The 19,052-nt window shown below is 42.8% G+C and overlaps 1 protein-coding gene across 1 annotated transcript in view; it reads right to left on the bottom strand.

Annotated features, from left to right (window-relative positions):
* Positions 1-19,052, bottom strand: part of LOC109936146 (phospholipase D1) — an 83,185-nt gene that overhangs the window by 22,052 nt on the left and 42,081 nt on the right. The window contains exons 14-17 of the mRNA XM_048604541.1: positions 18,671-18,784; positions 11,502-11,612; positions 10,740-10,828; positions 1,719-1,743 (exon numbers count right to left, since the gene is read on the bottom strand). Coding sequence (XP_048460498.1) covers positions 1,719-1,743; positions 10,740-10,828; positions 11,502-11,612; positions 18,671-18,784 — 339 coding nt within the window. The remainder of the gene's footprint in view (positions 1-1,718; positions 1,744-10,739; positions 10,829-11,501; positions 11,613-18,670; positions 18,785-19,052) is intronic.

The raw sequence follows: 19,052 nt of genomic DNA, 5'->3' as shown, positions 1-19,052 counted from the left end.
TTCCTGCTCCTCTGATGCTGCTTGGCCTGCTGTGTTCATCCAGCTCTACACCTTGTTATCTCAGATTCTCCAGCATCTGCAGTTCCTACTATCTCTCCCCTGAAACCTCTCTCGGTGCCCAAGTCAAAGCTGCTCTGCTCCCCATCCACCAGCAGGTGTCATCACTGAGCCTTTCAGGAGAAAGCAGTGACACCTCCTGGGTCCAAGTGCACACCAGCTCACACATCAGGATCAGGGAGTTGTACGGATTCAGCTTGTCGCAAACCAGAGACAAATGAGAGATTTGTTGCTATCTACGACCAAGGGAGATAAAAACAGCACGCCATCCTCCCCACCACCTCCTAAATAAAGAACAGTGCTCGACTTGGACGTAAAGGAGGTGGAAGTCACAGAGAAGCTAGAACACCACATCCTGCATTAGAAATTCCTCACCCCAGAGTTTGGGGGGAAAGGACGCATGAGGAGGTTTGTCAGGCTCTGGCAGCCAGAATGAGGCATATGAGGGAGGACTCACACTACAGGAAACAGGCACACGAGATTTACTGGAGTGTTTTTGGACTGTTCAGCCCTTCTCCCCCTCCCCAACATTCTGCCAATCTTATCCTAAAGCCTACTTTTAAAAATTTGTTCATGTGATGAGGGCATCACTGGCTTGGCCAGCATTTATTGTCCATCACTATTGTCTGCTCACAATTTACTGCACTAATAAGTTTTTTTAAATTCCTAACAAATAATACACTTGGATCTGCGTAATTTCATTTTACTCATGCGATGCGAGCCTGATAAGTGAGCATTTATTGCTCATCCCTAATTACCCCTTTAGAGGTGATGCTGAACAGTCTTCTTGAACTGCTGCAGTTCATGTGCTGTAGGCACATTTGTTACAGCTAGGGAGGGAGTTCCAGGATTTTGGCCACTGACGGAACTGCGATAAATTTCCAAGTCAGGATGGTGAGTGGCTTGGAGGGGAATTTGGAGGTGGTGGTGTTCCCATATATCTGCTGCTGGAGCTTCATTTGCCCAGAAAAATGGGGAGTATTCCATCACATTTCAGACTTGTGCCTTGGAGTTGATGGTCAGGCTTTGGGAGACAGTTACTTGCTGCATAATTCCTAGCCTCTGACCTACTCTTGTGGACAGTATTTTTATATTTATATTGTTAGATCAATTCAGTTTTTGGTCAATGATAACCCCCAGTATGTTCATAGTGAGGGATTTAGAGATGGTACTGCCATTGAACTTGAAGGGGGGTAAAGGTCCTGTCATAGGGTAGACGCTGACTATTCTTTTGCATTTCCCTCCTTTTCATGAGGCAAATAGCCATTCACCTATCCTCTTTATTTCTGCCCCTTAAGACAATTCCTTACTATCATTTTGATGACACCAAGTGCTATTTTCCACCTGGGCTGTCAGACGTTATTGAATGCCTTGTACAATCCATATGAACAACATATATTGAACTACATTCATCAGCCATCTGTTTTGTCATCAAAAAAATTCAAACATCTTAATTAGGGTCATTTTTTAAATCCTTCATTCTTGAGCTGTAAGCAACTGGAACTGACACGTTTTAATTTTTTTTTAATTATCCAACTCTGAATGCCCTTGAATAGGTTGTAGTAAACTACCTACATTTGAGTTGGCTTCTTCAACTATTTCAGAGAGCATTAAGAGTCAGTCACATTACTGTGTATCTGGAGTCACGTGCAGGCCAGACATGGTAAGGATGGCAGATTTCCTTCCCTAAAAGACATCATTGAATCAGATAGGTTTGTACAACAATCTGGAGTTTCCAGACAATTATTAATAAGTTTAGCATTTTGTTCTTAATTCATGAATTAGTTGAAGAGGAATATAAACAAGGATTTAGAGACTTTCCAGAACAGACAATTAGAATGTTACCAGAACTGGAAATTTATGTCATTCAGGAAAAATTGAACAGGCCAGGGCTCTTTTATCTAGAAAATGTAGAGAGATTGGAGAAGCTGTGTGTTCCTCTGAGGGGAACACACAGCTTCTCCTTAGAGACATTTCACTTTTGTTGTTGGCTAATTGCATAACTCTTTCAAAGGGTGGGATTGCTTCGTCTGTGCTGAATCACAATGATTCAAAACAAGTTCCCTTGTTACAGAAACACCACAACTTTCCTAATAAAAATATTTGATGCTGCCACCTCCTCAGCGTGATGGAACAAGTCTAGGCTGAGGGAGTGACTGATTGAAGTCTTTAGAATTAAGGAAGTGTTTGATAAGGTAGATACAGAGAAGATTTTTCATTATTTGCAAGCCAGAATTGGGAGTCATCAATCTAAGATTGTGATTAATCAATTCAATCAGGAATTCAGGAGATGTATCCAGAGAAGGCTGCGAATGCGGAACTCGCTCCCACAGGGAATAATCAGGCTAGATAGCCTTGTGTGAAGAATAATTGGTCTGTCTCTCGAGATGACTAGTCGAGTAACAGTACCACTATGCTACTGTCATCTGTTTTGTCTAGTACAGCCTCTGCATGGCTCAAATCACTTCTCAGCCAATGAAATACTTTTTTCACAGCTTAGTGACTGCATTAATGTGGGAACCAAAGCAAGCAAACAGTGCACAGCAATATCCCACTAATGGGAATGAAATAAAGTAGCAGCTAACATCATTTAGTGGTAACACAGTGTGGAGCTGGAGGAACACAGCAGGCCAGGCAGCATCAGAGGAGCAGGAAAGCTGACGTTTCGGGTCGGGACCCTTCTTCAGTCGGCTCTCCTGCTCCTCCCATGCTGCCTGGCCTGCTGTGTGCCTCCAGCTCCGCACTGTTTATCTCTGACTCCAGCATCAGAGTTCTTACTATCTCTGAGTGATTTAGTGGTGCTGGTTTTAACTCAATGAGCAATGATACCTTTGGAAGTGTAGGGGCTTCAAATCTCACTCCAGACGTTTGATCACATGATCTCGGTTAAATATCAAAAGCTTCACTGTTAGTTTGTATGTGGCAATATGCCACATGGAGCAATAAAATGAAGAACTTGCATTTCTAACTGTCTTTTGCCACCTCACGATGGCTCAAAGCACTAAACAACCAAAAGCTTATTTTTAAATGCTTTAATGGAGGTCATAACGGCAGCCAATTTCAACGCAGCAAGCTCCAACATACAACAGTGTGATTACAGTCCAGAAAATTTGTTTCAGTGTTTGCCATTGACATTTCTGGTGGCTAGGCTGATGTTGATGGTCCATCCAGTTTTGTTTCTTTGCTTAGACTTTACAGCAGTTTGAAAAAGTGAGTGGCTTACTAGGCTATTTCAGAGTCAACCACATTGCTGTGGATCTGGAGTCAGATGTTGACCAGACCCGATAAGGATAGCAGATTTCCTTTCCAAAAGGTCTTTAGTGAATCAGATGGGTTTTTATGAGAAGGGTAGCACTGTCACCATTACATTAGCTTTTAATTCCTGATCTTATTACATTTTATGGGACAACAGGTGGGATTTTTAAGAGGATGCAGTGACATAACGGTAATGTCACTGGATGAGTAATCCAGAATCCCAGGCAAATGCTCCGGGGACATGGATTCAGAACCAGCCATTGAAGATGGTGAAATTTGCATTCAGTAAAATCTGGAACAAAGAGCTGGCCTAATACTAACAGCATCAACTGGTCTTCATGTGAATCCAGACCAGCTGTAATGTGGTTGACTCTTAACTGCCTTCTGGGCAATTAGGGATAGGCAATAAATGCTGGACTAGCAAGTGACACCCACATCCCATGAATTAATAACAAAAATTGAATCCGTGTTGCCCAAAACATGAGCTTGTACTTCCTGGTGAGGAGCACAGTGAGATTACCACAACACCACCACAGTTGGTTAAGAGCTAAATTACATCCACAATAGTGGGGAGATCTCTCATGCTCTCTTTTAAAATAGCATCCACACAATCTCTGATGTCTCCTTCAGAGAACAGATAACTCCTTTGAAAGGTAGCACCTGCAACATTGCAGTAACCCCACAGCACTGGGAGGACCAGTCTCGATTTTATGCTCGCAATTCCGAACTGGGTCTTGAACCTACAAGTTTGTAAACCCCCACCCCACCCCCAGATGAAAGTGGAGTCTCCACAGTGGAGATTTCTGTGGAATCACAGCAGAAGCCAAATGAAAAACAAAAACCAGCACTTATGGGATGTGTAAAATGGACTATGTAGGCAAAGTCAAACACAGGTCAATGGGATTCAGGTTAGAAAAAACAACTACAGGAGGTAAAAAAAATGTTGAATGGAAATACCCTCTCACATACAACAGTGTCTTCGTTTTTAAAAACACCTTTCCTGATTAATATATTAATGATCTAGACCTAGGGGCACAGGACTGAATTTCAAAGTCCACAGATGATACTAAAATTTGGAAGCATTGTAAAATGTGAGAAAAACAGTGTCAAACTTCAGAAGTACATAAGCAATTGAATGGCAGATGAAGTTCAAAGCAGGCAAGTATAATGTTTTAATATTTTAGTTAGCAAAACATGGAGGGACAAAAAAATAAAGAGGGACATGGGTGTATATGTTCATAAGTCATTAAAGTCGGCAAAACAGACTAAAAATGTAATTAATAAAGAGTGCAGTATCCTGGGCTTTATCAATGAAAGCACAGAGTATGGGGCAAGCAGGTTAATGTTGAACTTGTACAAGACACTAGTCAGCTGGATTACTATGTATGGTTTTAATGCTGCATTTTAGGAAGGATGTGAAAACCCTGGACAGAGTGATGAAGGGGTTCACGAGACTGGTTCCAGAGGTGAGAAACTTTAGGTGTGAGGATGGGCTGGACACGTTAGAACTGTTTTCTTGGAGATGAGAAGGCTGAGAAGAGATTTGGTAGAGTTTTTCAAAATCATGAACATCTAAACAGATTGAAAAGGGAGAAAATGCTTCCATTTGTACAAGAACTTGACAATGAAAGGACATAGATTTAAATAACTAGTACGAGGCAATATTGATGTGGAAAAAGTTGTGCTACAAATGGTTAGTGTCTGGAATGCAATGCCTGTGCATGTGCTCGATGTAAGTTCTACCAAGCCTTTCAAAAGAGAATTAGACACTTATTTAAAAAGGAACAATGTGTATGGTTATGGGGGGAAGGCAGGAGAATGGCACTAAATGAGATGCTCATTTGGAGAGCCAGCACAGATGGGCCGAATGGCTGCCTTCTAAAGGGAAGCCATTCTGTGACACTAAACTGAATTTGAAATATTTTGGGATGTGAAACTTGCTATTTAAATACAAGTGAGGAATTTTAATCTAAATAAATTGATATGCTTGAGTTAGGAAGAGGGTTAACCTCTTAAGGATCTAATTCTTAACCCACACCTGTACCAAGCCCACTCACCAGTCTCTTTAATCAGTGGAGCAAAGGTGGCCAGCTGGCCAAACTTATGAATGCAGCAAACCTCATTGTTATGCATCATTTTAACTTTGAGCTGTTGTTATGACATTAAGCTACAGATTTGGCAGATTCAGGAAGCTCCTGAACAAAACAAGGCCACTCACAAAACCCTGACACCAGGATTAGGCATTCCCTCACAAGCCACCTTCCCCGACTCCCCAGGTCTCTGAATTGCTTTGGGATGTCCAGAGGTCATGAAAGACTGCAAAAGCTCTTTCCTTAACCAGTGTGGGGCTAAACTATCAATGCAACCTGGGAGTATGGTTTCTGTTCAGTTTGGAAGGGTCTGGAATCACCCTGTTTACTCAACAAAGGAAAATGAGTGAGTTTGTCGTTGCAAAAAGCAAGTTTTTGGCCCTGTTGGGATGGATTTTAATCTCTCTGATGCAGTTTTTATTCTCATTAGGTTGGTTAAGTACACAACACTGAGTTCCAAAGTAAATATTAAACCCAACAATCCAATTAATTAGCAGATGCCTCAGGCAATTGTCATCATGAGCTTCTGATGCAGGGATTTATGTAACTGTAATAAAATAGCATCTTTTCCAAAACTCCAGGCTGGAGAGAGAGAGACGGAAAAGGGCAATGTGGAAGTGAACAAAGCCAAGTAGAGCATAACTGGCCTCCCAACTTTCACCTTTGTGACATCGCCAGCCTCAGCTCCTCCATTATGGAACCCACAGGCCTTGGTGCTGCTCCTGGTCTGAGCCCTGGCCCTGGTCCTGCCTTTGGCTTGAGCACAGTGGCCCATAACCCATAGGCAAGCCCTGAAGGGCCCCTAGTGCCCTATGTCTCAGTTATTGAGCCCTGATGTACACCCACTCATCCCAGGCTCTGAGTGAAACTCTGGCTAATCCATGCCTTTGTTGCACTGCACTCAGTCCAAGCCCCTACAGGTTGAATTCCCGAAAATCTCAAACTGCGCTTCCCAGGTCCTGCATAAAATTCCATTCACCCATCACCCCTGTAATTGCTGACCAAAAATATCTCAAGTATTTATTTTTATATTCTTGCATGGGAGGTGGGCATCACTGGCCAGTGTTTATTGCTCACCCCTAAATGCCTTTCAAATGTGTGTTTTGCTGGGCCATTTCAGAGGGCAGTTAAGAGCCAAACACATAGTTGTGGGCCTGGAGTCATATGTAGGCCAGACCAAGTAAGGATGGTGGATTTCCTTCCCTAAAGGACATTTGTGAACCAGATGAGATTTTAGAACGTCCAACAGTGGTTGATTATTAAAAATTTCAAGTAATCAGAGAGTGTCACCATGGATTCATGAAAGGTAAGTCATGCCTAAAAACCTCAGAGATTTTTGAAGAGTTGACAAAGGTGGTGGACAGAGGCAAGTCGATGGATGTTGTTTATATTGAATTCATAAAGTCCCACACCAGAAACTGTTAGCTAAGGTGAAAGCGCACAGAATTGATGGTAAATTACTGACATGGATAGGGAATTGGTGGAGTGGCTGGAAAAAGAGAGTTAGAATTATGGACTCAAATTGGCTGTATATGACTAGTCATGTTCTGCAGGGATCTGTGTTGGAGCCTCAATTATTCACAATATTCATTAATGACTGGACAATGGCATAACAAGTCAAATATCCAAATTTGCTGATGACACAAAATTGTAGATAGCATTGATGACACAATAAAATTACAGCAGGGTATTGATTGATTAGGTGAATGGATAAAGATGTGGCAAATGGAGTTCAAAAAAGCAAGGGTGAGAATATCCATTTCAGACCAAGAAAGGATTAATAAGGGTATATTTTAGAGGGCACAAAGTTAAATACAGTGGATGCCCAACAAGATTTGGGGGTTCAGGTGCATAGCTCTTTAAGATGTCACAAACGGTGTTAATTGAATAGTTAGAGGGTAGATAATGATATACTATTTCCACTGGTTGAAGATTCTAGAATTAAGGGGCATAGTCAGAGAATGAGGGCCACACCATTCAGGAGACACTTTTACATACAAAGAGTAGTGGAGGTTTGGAACTCTCTTCCAAATATGGCAGTTGATGCTAATTGAATTGTTAAATTTAAATTTGAGGTAGACAAATTTTTATTAAGCAAGGTTATCTAGGGGTATTGGCCCAAGGCAGGCATATGGAGTTAGGCCACAGATCAGCCATGATCTTATTGAATAGCAGAGCAGACTTGAGGGGCTGAATGGCCTACTCGTGTTCCTATGTTCCTATATTCCTATACCAGGGTGGCTTTTAATTCAAGATTTTACTGAATTCAAATTTTGCCATCTGCCCTGGTGGGATTTGAATCAACATCCCCTGGGCCTCTGGATTACTAGCCCAATGACGTTACCATTATGTCACTACCTCCACAAAATACCCATCCATATTGTTAAATCTCTCCATGGCTTTTACCCTCCACAACTCTAAACTCCTCCAGCCTCTCAATCCTGCCAGCTCACTGTGTTCCTCCAATCCTGGCTTCTTCTCCATCCCCAACTTCCATTGCTCCGCATCAATGGCCTTCAGTAGTTCGGCTCCTAAGCTTCACAGTTCCCTTCCAAATCCTCTCCTGCTCTATTTCCTCCTCTAAGACACTCCTTAAAACCTCTCTCTTTGACCAACCTTTTCGTCACCCACCCTAATCTCGCCTCACGTGCCTTGGTGCGACATTATGTTTGATCCCGTTTCTGTTAAGCACCTTGGAATGATTCACTGTGCTACATGAAAGCAAGTTGTTGTAGCTTGGTGGCCTGGGTTTTATGATGAGATTTCCAGGCTTCGGTCACGGCACCATACAGAATACGAAACAACTCACCATCACTTTCTTAAGGACAATGAGGGATAAATAAATGCCAGTCAAGCCAACGAAGGCACCTCAATGAATTAGAAAAGGAACACAATAGGCCATTTGGCCCCTCAAGCCTACTAGTCCTTTCAATAAGAATCAAGGCTGATGTGTTTCTGTTCCAAATTCCACATTGCTATCTGCTCCAGATAACCATAAGGAACTATAAGGTTCCTGACCTGACAAGAATCTATTCACCACCCCTTAAGATTACTTAATGACCCTGTCTTTTTGTTGGATTGATATTAAGGCTTATGGAAGCAAGGTAGTTAAATGGAGTTGATATAAAGCTTGGTCATGATCTAATTGAATGTATTTTTTATTCATTCACGGGACAGGACCTCACTGGCTAGGCCAAAATTCAGCACCCATCCCTAATTGCCCAGAGGGCAATGAAGAGTCAATCACATTGCTGTGGGTCTGGAGTCACATGTAGGCCAGACCAGGTATGAATGGCAGTTTCCTCTCCTAAAGGACATTTGTGAACCAGATGGGTTTTTCCTGACAACTGATTCATGGTCATCATAAGACTCTTAATTCCAAATTTTGTTTCTTTTTATTGAATTCAAATTCCACCATCTGCCATGGCAGGATTTGAACCTTGGTCCCCAGAACATTCCTAGATCTCTGGATTAATATTCCAGCAATAATACCACTAGGTCAGCACTGGTCAGAGGGCTGAATGGCCTCATTCTGTTCCAAGGTTCCAGTTTTGAACAGGGAGCAAAGCAATATAAGATTTTCTTGCAGAACCAGTTCAGCTGAATGGCAGTTCTGATTGAGAGGTCTGCCTCTACACTAGAACATAGAACATAGAACATTACAGCGCAGTACAGGCCCTGAGGCCCTCGATGTTGCGCCGACCTGTGAAACCAATCTGAAGCCCATCTAACCTAAACTATTCCATTATCATCCATATGTTTATCCAATGACCATTTAAATGCCCTTAAAATGGGCGAGTCTACTATTTTTGCAGGCAGGGCATTCCATGCCCTTACTACTCTCTGAGTAAAGAACCTACCTCTGACATCTGTCCTATATCTATCACCCCTCAATTTAAAGCTATGTCCCCTCATGCTAGCCATCACCATCCGAGGAAAAAGGCTCCCACTGTCCACCCTATCTAATTCTCTGATCATCTTGTATGTCTCTATCAAGTCACCTCTTAACCTTCTTCTCTCTAACGAAAACAGCCTCAAGACCCTCAGCCTTTCCTCATAAGACCTTCCCTCCATACCAGGCAACATCCTGGTAAATCTCCTCTGCACCCTTTCCAATGCTTCCACATCCTTCCTATAATGCGATGACCAGAACTGTACGCAATACTCCAAGTGCGGCCGCACCAGAGTTTTGTACAGCTGCAACATGACCTCGTGGCTCCGAAACTCAATCCCTCTACCAATAAAACCTAACATACTGTACACCTTCTTAACAACGCTATCAACCTGGGTGGCAACTTTCAGTGATCTATGCACATGGACACCGAGATCTTTCTGCTCATCCACACTACCAAGAATCTTACCATTAGCCCAGTACTCTGTATTCCTGTTACTCCTTCCAAAGTGAATCACCTCACACTTTTCCGCATTAAACTCCATTTGCCACCTCTCAGCCCAGCTCTGCAGCTTATCTATGTCCCTCTGTAACCTGCAACATCCTTCCGCACTATCCACAACTCCACCGACTTTGGTGTCATCCGCAAATTTACTAACCCATCCTTCTACGCCCTCATCCAGGTCATTTATAAAAATGACAAACAGCACTGGCCCCAAAACAGATCCTTAAGGTACACCACTAGTAACTGAACTCCAAGATGAACATTTCCCATCAACCACCACCCTCTGTCTTCTTACAGCTAGCCAATTTCTGATCCAAACCGCTAAATCACCCTCAATCCCATGCCTCCGTATTCTCTGCAATAGCCTACCATGGCGAACCTTATCAAACGCTTTACTGAAATCCAAATACACCACATCAACCGCTTTACCCTCATCCACCTGTTTAGTCACCTTCTCGAAGAACTCAATAAGGTTTGTGAGGCACGACCTACCCTTCACAAAACCGTGTTGACTATCCCTAATCAAATTATTCCTTTCTAGATGATTATAAATCCTATCTCTTATAATCCTTTCCAACGCTTTACCCACAACCGAAGTAAGGCTCACTGGTCTATAATTACCAGGGTTGTCTCTACTCCCCTTCTTGAACAAGGGGACAACATTTGCTAGTCTCCAGTCTTCTGGCACTATTCCTGAAGACAATGACGACATAAAGATCAAAGCCAAAGGCTCTGCAATCTCCTCTCTAGCTTCCCAGAGAATCCTAGGATAAGTCCCATCCGGCCCAGGGGACTTATCTATTTTCACACCTTCCAGAATTGCTAACACCTCCTCCTTATGAACCTCAATCCCGTCTAGTCTAGTAGACAGTATCTCAGTATTCTCCTCGACTACATTGTCTTTTTCCTGTGTGAATACTGATGAAAAATATTGCATTACCTGTAAGCTCTCAGGATTCGCTGTACAATGGCATCGCCAATTTTATTGAAGATGTATTTGTTGTCTGCACAACTGATGAAGAACTGGTTCTGATCAAACACAGAGAAAGAGGAGACAGGATGAGCAGGATAATTAACATAAGATTATCTTTCAGTCAGTCAGATGGTCCCCGTCTTAACTCAGTTTACAGCCTCTTGGTATCAGACCTCTTACTTTTATTTCCTTTGGTAAAGTTCACATCTGCCTTGGAGACCATCATCCCACCCAGATTCAACTATTTAAATCATTTTTGGCCAGCCTCCCATCCCATACCCTCGACTGAATTATAACATGTCCAAAACACTGCTTCCTGCCTCCAAGCCCCATTTGTCCATTGTCACCTGTGTTTATTGACCTACATTAGCTTGCTTTCCAGCAGCAACCCAACATTAAAACTCTCGTTTTTATTTTCAAATCATTTCATGGTTTCACCCTCCCAACACTGTAATATCCCCAACCCCGGACCCCCTCTGAATGCTTGCAATTGAGCCTCTCTTCTCTTTCTATAGCCTCGTTTATGACATATTATATATGCACCGTATACTGTAAAACATACTGTGTGTTGCATACGCACCATGCATTATATGTTGTGTATAGATGGTCACACCCCAGAACATTGCGTGAATTAGAAGTGATACAAACCTTTCCCGAGGTACATGTGGATGACTGACCGAGGAAGCAGTGTTGAGGTTATTGCACTCTCTGTGATAGGCAGGTACTCACCTCAATGTAGATGTAGTGTTTACTATTTTCAATCACATGTATGTATGCATTGTGAATCGATTCCTCGTGATATTTAATCCCACATGACCAATCAGCAGCTGATCGCAGCACCTAGAAAACCAGGACGGTTTGAAAAAGCTTTGTGATCAATGTAATGAGCTTGTATACATTTCTGGAACTATTTAGATGTACAATTGTGATGCCAAACCCTATGGGCCAAGTGCTTGAAAACAGGATATGAATAGTTTGATGGTTGTTTTTGACCAACACAGACTCGATGGGCCAAAAGGCCTTTTTCTGCGCTGGAGGTCTCTACAGCACTATGGCAATGACTCACTGGATCTATAGATGACAGTCTGGATTCACAGTTACACAGGAAGGAGGCAATGGCCTTGTGGCATTATCGCTGCACTGTTAATCCAGAGACCCAGATAATGTTCTGGGGACCCAGGTTCGAATCTTGCCATGGCAGATGGTGGAATTTGAATTCAATAAATACCTGCAATTAAGTGTCCAATAGTGACCATGAATCCATTGTTGATTGCTGGGGGAAAAGAAAACCCATCTGGTTCACCAATGTCCTTTAGGGAAGGAAACTGCCATCCTTACCTGGTCTGGCCTACATGTGACTCCAGACCCACAGCAATGTGGTTGACTCTTAACTGCCCTCTGGGCAATTAGTGATGTGCAATAAATGCTGGCCAAGGCAGTGACACCCTCATCCCGTTGACTGAATATAAAAAAAGGACAGCCAAAGAAATACTTTAGAAGTGTAATTACTGTTGTAATATAGCAGCCAACTTTGTGGACACCCTCAAACAGCAAAATGATCATAAACAGATACTCTGCAGTGAGTGATGTTGATTGAGGGGTGAATGGTGGCCCCAGGACACTGGCAAGACTTCCTCTGCTCTTCAACACTGTGGCAGTGGGATCTTTTATATGCACCTGAAGGAACAGACAGGGCCTCAGCTTAATGTCTCAAATAAAGGGCAACAGCTCTCATGGCGCAGTATTCCCTCAGTGCTGCACAGGGCCATCAACGAAATAGATTTGTGCTTACTTTGCTACAATGGGACATGAACCCCCGACCTGCTGCTCAGAGGTGAGCATGCTATACGGTGTATCGGGTAATGGTTCTGAAAGTGTTAAAGTTGGAGACTGCATTAAGTTCCACCCAATCTGATGATGTTATAAGGACTTGGGTGAAGAAAGCCAGAAGATCACAGAATCTGCCAGGTCTCCAAATAGAATTAGTAAAAAAAAACCAAATGAAAGCAAGACACTCTAGATGCTGAAAATCTGAAATAAAAACAGAAAATTCTGGAAAAATTCAACAGATCTGACACCATCTGCAGAGACAGGAAGTGATTTATTGCTTCAGGTCCAGTTGTCTTTGAATCAGAAGAATCTGTCACTGTACGTGCCAGGCCTGCTGATTTTCTCCAGCATTCTCTATTTCCATGTCATAGTAGCTGTGTTTAAATTATGAATATATTTTGTACCCGATTGAGATCATGCGATAAACTACATAATGTAGAGGCTGAGTAAGAACTGCCGATGCTGGAGTCAGAGACAACGTAGTGTGGAGCTGGAGGAACACAGCAGGCCTGGCAGCATCAGAGGAGCAGGAAAGTTGACGCTTTGGGTTGGGACCTTTCAGAAAATTCAGATGCTGCCTGGCCTGCTGTGCTCCTCCAGCTCCACAATGACGTAGAGGCAAATGCCTCTTATTAAGTCCTTCCAGCAGTTGTTCTTCCATCCTGTAAACCAAGTAGGCCCTTAGATTGAGTCCAGGAAAGAGGACGGTGGCTTCAAACTTAGCCCAACAACAAGTTGGTAGTGGTTGGAATCACAGGACATAAAACACTACTGTTTAGTTTATACATTTGTGGGATGTGGGCCTCACTTGCTGGTCAGCATTTAGTGCCTGGCCCTCATTGGCATCAAGACAGTGGTGGTGAGCTGGCTTTCTGAACTACTGTGGTTCATCTGCTGTTAGAAAGGGAATTCCAGGATTTTGGAACAGCGATATATTTCCAAGTCAGGATGGTGAATGGTGGTGATGTTCCCATATATATCTGATGCCCTTGTCCTTCTAGCTGGAAGTGGTCGTGGGTTTGGAAGGTGTTGCCTGAGGATCTTTGGTGAATTTCTGCAGTGCATCTTGTACATAGCACATACTACTGCTATTGAGCAACAGTGGTGGAGAGAGTAACACTCACTGAATAATAACCAAAGACATAAGGAAAGTGCTGCTAATGGGTTAGCTTACAAATGCATCAGTACAGCCCTGAAACATATACACAAGGCCATCTTTCCTGGTTCATGTCCCCTGTTGTGCTATCTCAGATGAAGGTGATAGCCTTGAGCTAGAAAATAGAACATAGAACAGTACAGCACAGTACAGGCCCTTCAGCCCACGGTGTTGTGCCGACCTATTATCCTAGTAAGGTCAAACTACCCTGCATACCCTACATTATACTATCCTCCATGTGCCTATCCAAGAGTCATTTAAATTTCTCTAATGTATCTGACTCCACTACCACCACCGGCAGCGCATTCCACACACCCACCACTCTCTGTGTAAAGAACCCACCTCTGACATCTCCCCTATACCTTCCTCCAATCACCTTAAAATTATGCCCCCTCGTAATAGACATTTCAGCCCTGGAAAAAAAGTTCTATGTTCTAGAGCTGAGTGTCTTGAGAATAGGGCAGGAGAGGGGAAGGATATATCAAGTTATAATTGTTACTCAGTAACATTTTAAAAGTTCATTCAATGGATGTGGGCATCACTGGCTGGGCTGGCATTTATTGCCAATCCCTAGTTACCCTTGAAAGGCTGATGGTGAGCTGCCTTCTTGAGCCATTGCAGTTCATTTGGTGTTGGTAGAGTCACAATGCTGTTAGGGAGGGAATTCCAGCATTATGATCCAGCCATATTGAAGGAATGGCAATATATTTCCAAATCAGGATGATCAGTGGCTTGGAGGGGAACTTGCAGGTGGTCATGTGCCTATGTATCTGCTACCCTTGTCCTTCTAGATGGTAGAGGAATGATTTTGAGGATGCTGGCTGAGGAGTCTAGAAAGTGACTGCGAGTGTTTGAGAGATGCAGTTCATCTTAGTCATGATTCCTTCCAGTGTTGACCTGTCTGTCAACAAACAATCCCATGAGGCTAAGGAAAGACCAATGGCAGCAAATAACAGGAAGCAGAGTTTGTTCAAGCGCAGGCAAATCAGACAGAATATAGAAAGGGAGTAAGTGATTGGATGATAAGCAGTCAAATTAGGATGGAGAGGCAGAGATAAGGATAGATGGAAACCAGAGTTAAATATACCCAGAAGATATACCCGACACAAACCTATGAGCTTGCATGAAGGTTCCTGGGGGGAGGGCGTAGTTCCAAAAAGGTTGAATGTTTCACTACTATCTGAAGGGTCAAATGTTACAGCTCTGATCGACAGTCACAGCAATTTATTTCTGTTTGGCAGACAATCACCACCCTAGAATTGTCTGTCAGTCACAATTTAATTTAATCCCTCTTTGACAGCAGTGCAATCATCTCTTTAATGAAAATCTCTTAGCTAATACCGTCTCCAACAACGTCTCCAACCTCCCTAACTCTATAAAGCTCTCAATTCCTCCAACCCTCGGAGATCTCTGTTCTCTTTCGATTCATGCCTCTTGCGCATTCCAAATTGTCATTGTTCCTCTACTGGGACCCAAGCTCTAGAATCCCCTCCTTAACCCTTTCAGCCTCTCTATCCCCTCTTTCCTTCTTTAAGAGGCTCCTTAAAACCTGTACCTTAGACTGAGCTGTTTCACACCTGATCCGAACATCTCCTTATGTGTCAAAGTTTGTTTGACAACTTCAAATGTGGAGCACTGAAGGATATTTGACTTTGTTCAAGGAGCAATATATATATATATACAAATTATCATTGCTTCATTGGTGTCTTGCACTCCGTGGATCCACTCCTATTCATACAGACCTGAGGTAAGGGAAGCGGGGAGGTGATATCAAGCACATTCCAGGCATCCATTTCCAGAGCAGTTACTATCCTGGTTTATAGATCCCTGTGCACTCAGAACATCCCTCAGCACCAGAGGGAGAAGAATAGGCAGGGATCTTCTGATGTTCTTCCATCAATGAAATAATTCAGCACTCCACCAACTGCCTACTTGTGGAATTATTCTGTGTGACATTAACCTCCAAAAATGTGTGCACTTCGAATTGAAGGTGGGGGAGTGACGTGAGTGGGATGTCATTTTTTAAACAATCTTGTGCAACGAGAAACCGGACTTCAATGCATCCCAGTCCTGTGAGTTTACCAACTCCAGCAATCTGGGACATTATGTTACGGAGGGGGATAGTTGAACCCCTCTGATAATTAAACTAAAACACTAGCCCTGATCTATTATCATGGGAGTAGGGGTTCCCTTCTAATAATTAGCTCACAGAACACCTAGACAAACACGCCTTTCCCTTTGCAATTAGTTAAATTTGTTAAAAGAAAAACAATCCCTGATCTCCACTTTATAAATAACTCGCAACAATTTATTTAATCAACCCTAACAATGAACAAATTAACAGAATTTCCAACAAGCCAAACAATTTCCCTCAAGCACCGATTATTCCCTAGCTGAACTAAATTCTAGTGGAATACTATTCAAATAAATGCAAGTCCCACTTACTAAAACCCACTTAATAAGAAAACAATAAATTAAAACTTAATCTCTCCAAGTTCACACAGATCGTCTTCTGGAAATATTCTGTCTTCAGCGCTCTCTTCACAAACACCTTTCTTGCACTAATTCTGCTGTCAGGGGTGTTTTCTCTGTATAATTTCTTCGATGAGGACTTTGAGCTAAAATACCTGGAACTTGGATGAGGTAGATGTGCTTTCTCTGAGAGCTGAATGGTGCTAACTCTGGCAGGTGACGGATGGCTCTCCCCAGTTTTCCAAATGCTCTCATCTTATATATCCGTGATGACATTATCAAATTCTTATGATATGATTGCTTTCAGGTTGGCAATAATATCAGATTTAAATTCAGTTAGCTTTCTGTATCTAGGTTCTTGGTTTAAATTAATTGGCCAAATTCAAACTTGTTGTCTTGGAAAAAAAGTGCTGCTTCGCTGTTCTATACAAAATGTTTCTATTCGGGCACTACCTGTGCACCTGCATTTCTGAACATCCAAGTACAGACAAAGCACAAGCTCTTAAAGGGACCACAGCACTCTTTTCCCCACAATCATTTTTACCAACAAGTTCTAACTTCCTGCCTTTCGATTCTTGAATACTTTCACCAACATCATAACAATCACAAAGTGTGAGAAAAACGTTGAGCCAAATTGGATAGTTTGAGGCATGCTTTGAGCACTGTCCGAATCACCGAATAGAATCATACAATCCCTCCAGTGCAGAAAGAGGCCACTCAGCCCATCCAATCAGCACTGACCTCAAAAGAATATCCCACCCTATCCCCACGTTGACCACGGTTAATCCACCTAGCCTGCACATCCCTGGACACGATGGGGCAATTTAGCCTGGTCAATCCATTAAACCTGCACATCTTTGGACTGTGGGAGGAAATCCACACAGACACAGGGAGGACATGTAAACTTCACACAGACAGCTGCTTGGAATTGAACCTGGATCCCTGGTACTGTGTGGCAGCAGTGCTAAGCGCTGTACCACTGTCCACAAGCCTACATTCCTATGTCAATCCTCAGAGTCCTATCAAAGCAGTGAGTGATTTATATTCAGCATTCAGGATTGGGCTGATACATAGATAGGAACATTCACACCTGACAATGACAGTGTCCAACAAGAGAGATATTGATCATCTCTCCTTGTCATTCAATGACATTACCAACACTCAATCCCTCACTCTTCTCTGGACTGGACAGACCGCATGCAGGGAAGATATTTTCCTTGGTTGGGAAATACTTCCAGAACCAAAAGTGACGGTTTCAGGATAAGGGGTAGGGGCCATTTTGACTGAAATGAAGAAAAGTATCTTCACTTCGATCAGGAGGAACCTGTGGAATTCTCTGCCACAGAAGGCTGTCGAGGACAGCTCACTGAATTTATTTAAGAAAAAAATAGATAGATTGTTAGAGGCTTGGGTGTTAAAGGATAAATGGAGAGCGAGAGTGTGGTGTTGAAATAGAGGATCAGCCACCATAATATTGAATGGTGAAGTGAGTTTGACAGGTTGAAAGGCTTCCTCCTGCTCCTATTTTATATATTTCCATGAAACAATCATCAATTGTCCATTTGCAGTAAGAACCAAATAACATTCATGCTTGGCCTTATGACTAGTAAATGACATTCACACTACACAAGTGTCAGACAATGACCATCTCCAACAAGAGAAAAACTAGCCATCGCCCCTTGATATTCAACGGCATGACAGTCACTGACTTCCCCAATGTCAATATTCTGGGGGTTACCATTGACCAGAAATTGAACTGGACCTGCCATAAAAATACTGCAGCTACAAGACCAGGTCAGAGTTTAGGAATCCTGGAGTGAAAAACTAGTCTCCAGACTCCCAAACCCTGTCCACCACCTACAAGGCACAAATCGGGAGTGTGTTGGAATAATCCTTCCTAGCCTGGATGAGTGCAGCTCCAATAATGCTCAGAAGCTTGACTCCTTCCAATACAAAGCAACTAACTTGACTGGCACCACAGCCACAAACATTTACTCCCTCTACCAGCAACACTCAGTAACAGTAGCATCTACCATCTACAAGATGCATTGCAGAAGTTCATCAAAGCTCCTTAGACAGTGTCTTCCAAATCCACAGCCATTAATATCTCAAAAGAGATGGGCATCAGATACATGTGACCAACACCATCTGCAAAATCCCCCTCCGTGCCACTCATCATCCTGACTTGGAAATATATCACTAGTCCTTAAGTGTTACTGCGTCAATATCCTGGAATTCCCTCCCTATTAGCAATGTGGGTCGACCTACATCCCAAAGACTACAAAGGTTCAAGGAGGTGGCTCACCACCATCTTCTCGAGGGCAAGTACCAATGGGCAATAAATGTCAATAATGTTTACGTCCTAAGAATCTATTTTAAAAAGAATGTTGTGGTGCGTATAAGCTTTAGTAAAATAATAAAAAAAGCAACACACACTGACCTGCACTCGAGCGTGGACTGATCCAGGCACTTGGTATCTCAACTCATTTGCTGTTGACATTGATTTTGGCACGAGATATGGGTAGGAGAGAGGCCGATATTTTGCTTTAACGATCTGGAAAAGAAGAGAAAGAAACACTACATGATCCTTGTGTCAAACTAAATCGACCAAAGTTCTACGTGCATTCAGTATTATAGAGGTATTAACAGTCACTTAATGGGCAGGCTCTCTCACCTCTGACTGAGGACTGGGGCTTTGAGACCTCAGTCTAGACACTTGGGTTCATAATCTGGACCAACATCCCCGGTGCAGAACTGAGGCAGTGCTCCACTGTTGGAGGGTCAGTACTGAGGGAGTGCCGCACTGTCGGAGGGTCAGTACT

Source organism: Rhincodon typus, chromosome 13 (genome assembly GCF_021869965.1).
Source record: "Rhincodon typus isolate 14 chromosome 13, sRhiTyp1.1, whole genome shotgun sequence".
In the NCBI taxonomy this organism is placed as follows: domain Eukaryota; kingdom Metazoa; phylum Chordata; class Chondrichthyes; order Orectolobiformes; family Rhincodontidae; genus Rhincodon; species Rhincodon typus.
Note: the sequence above shows the minus strand (reverse complement) of the source record. Positions and strands in the feature narration are given on the sequence as shown.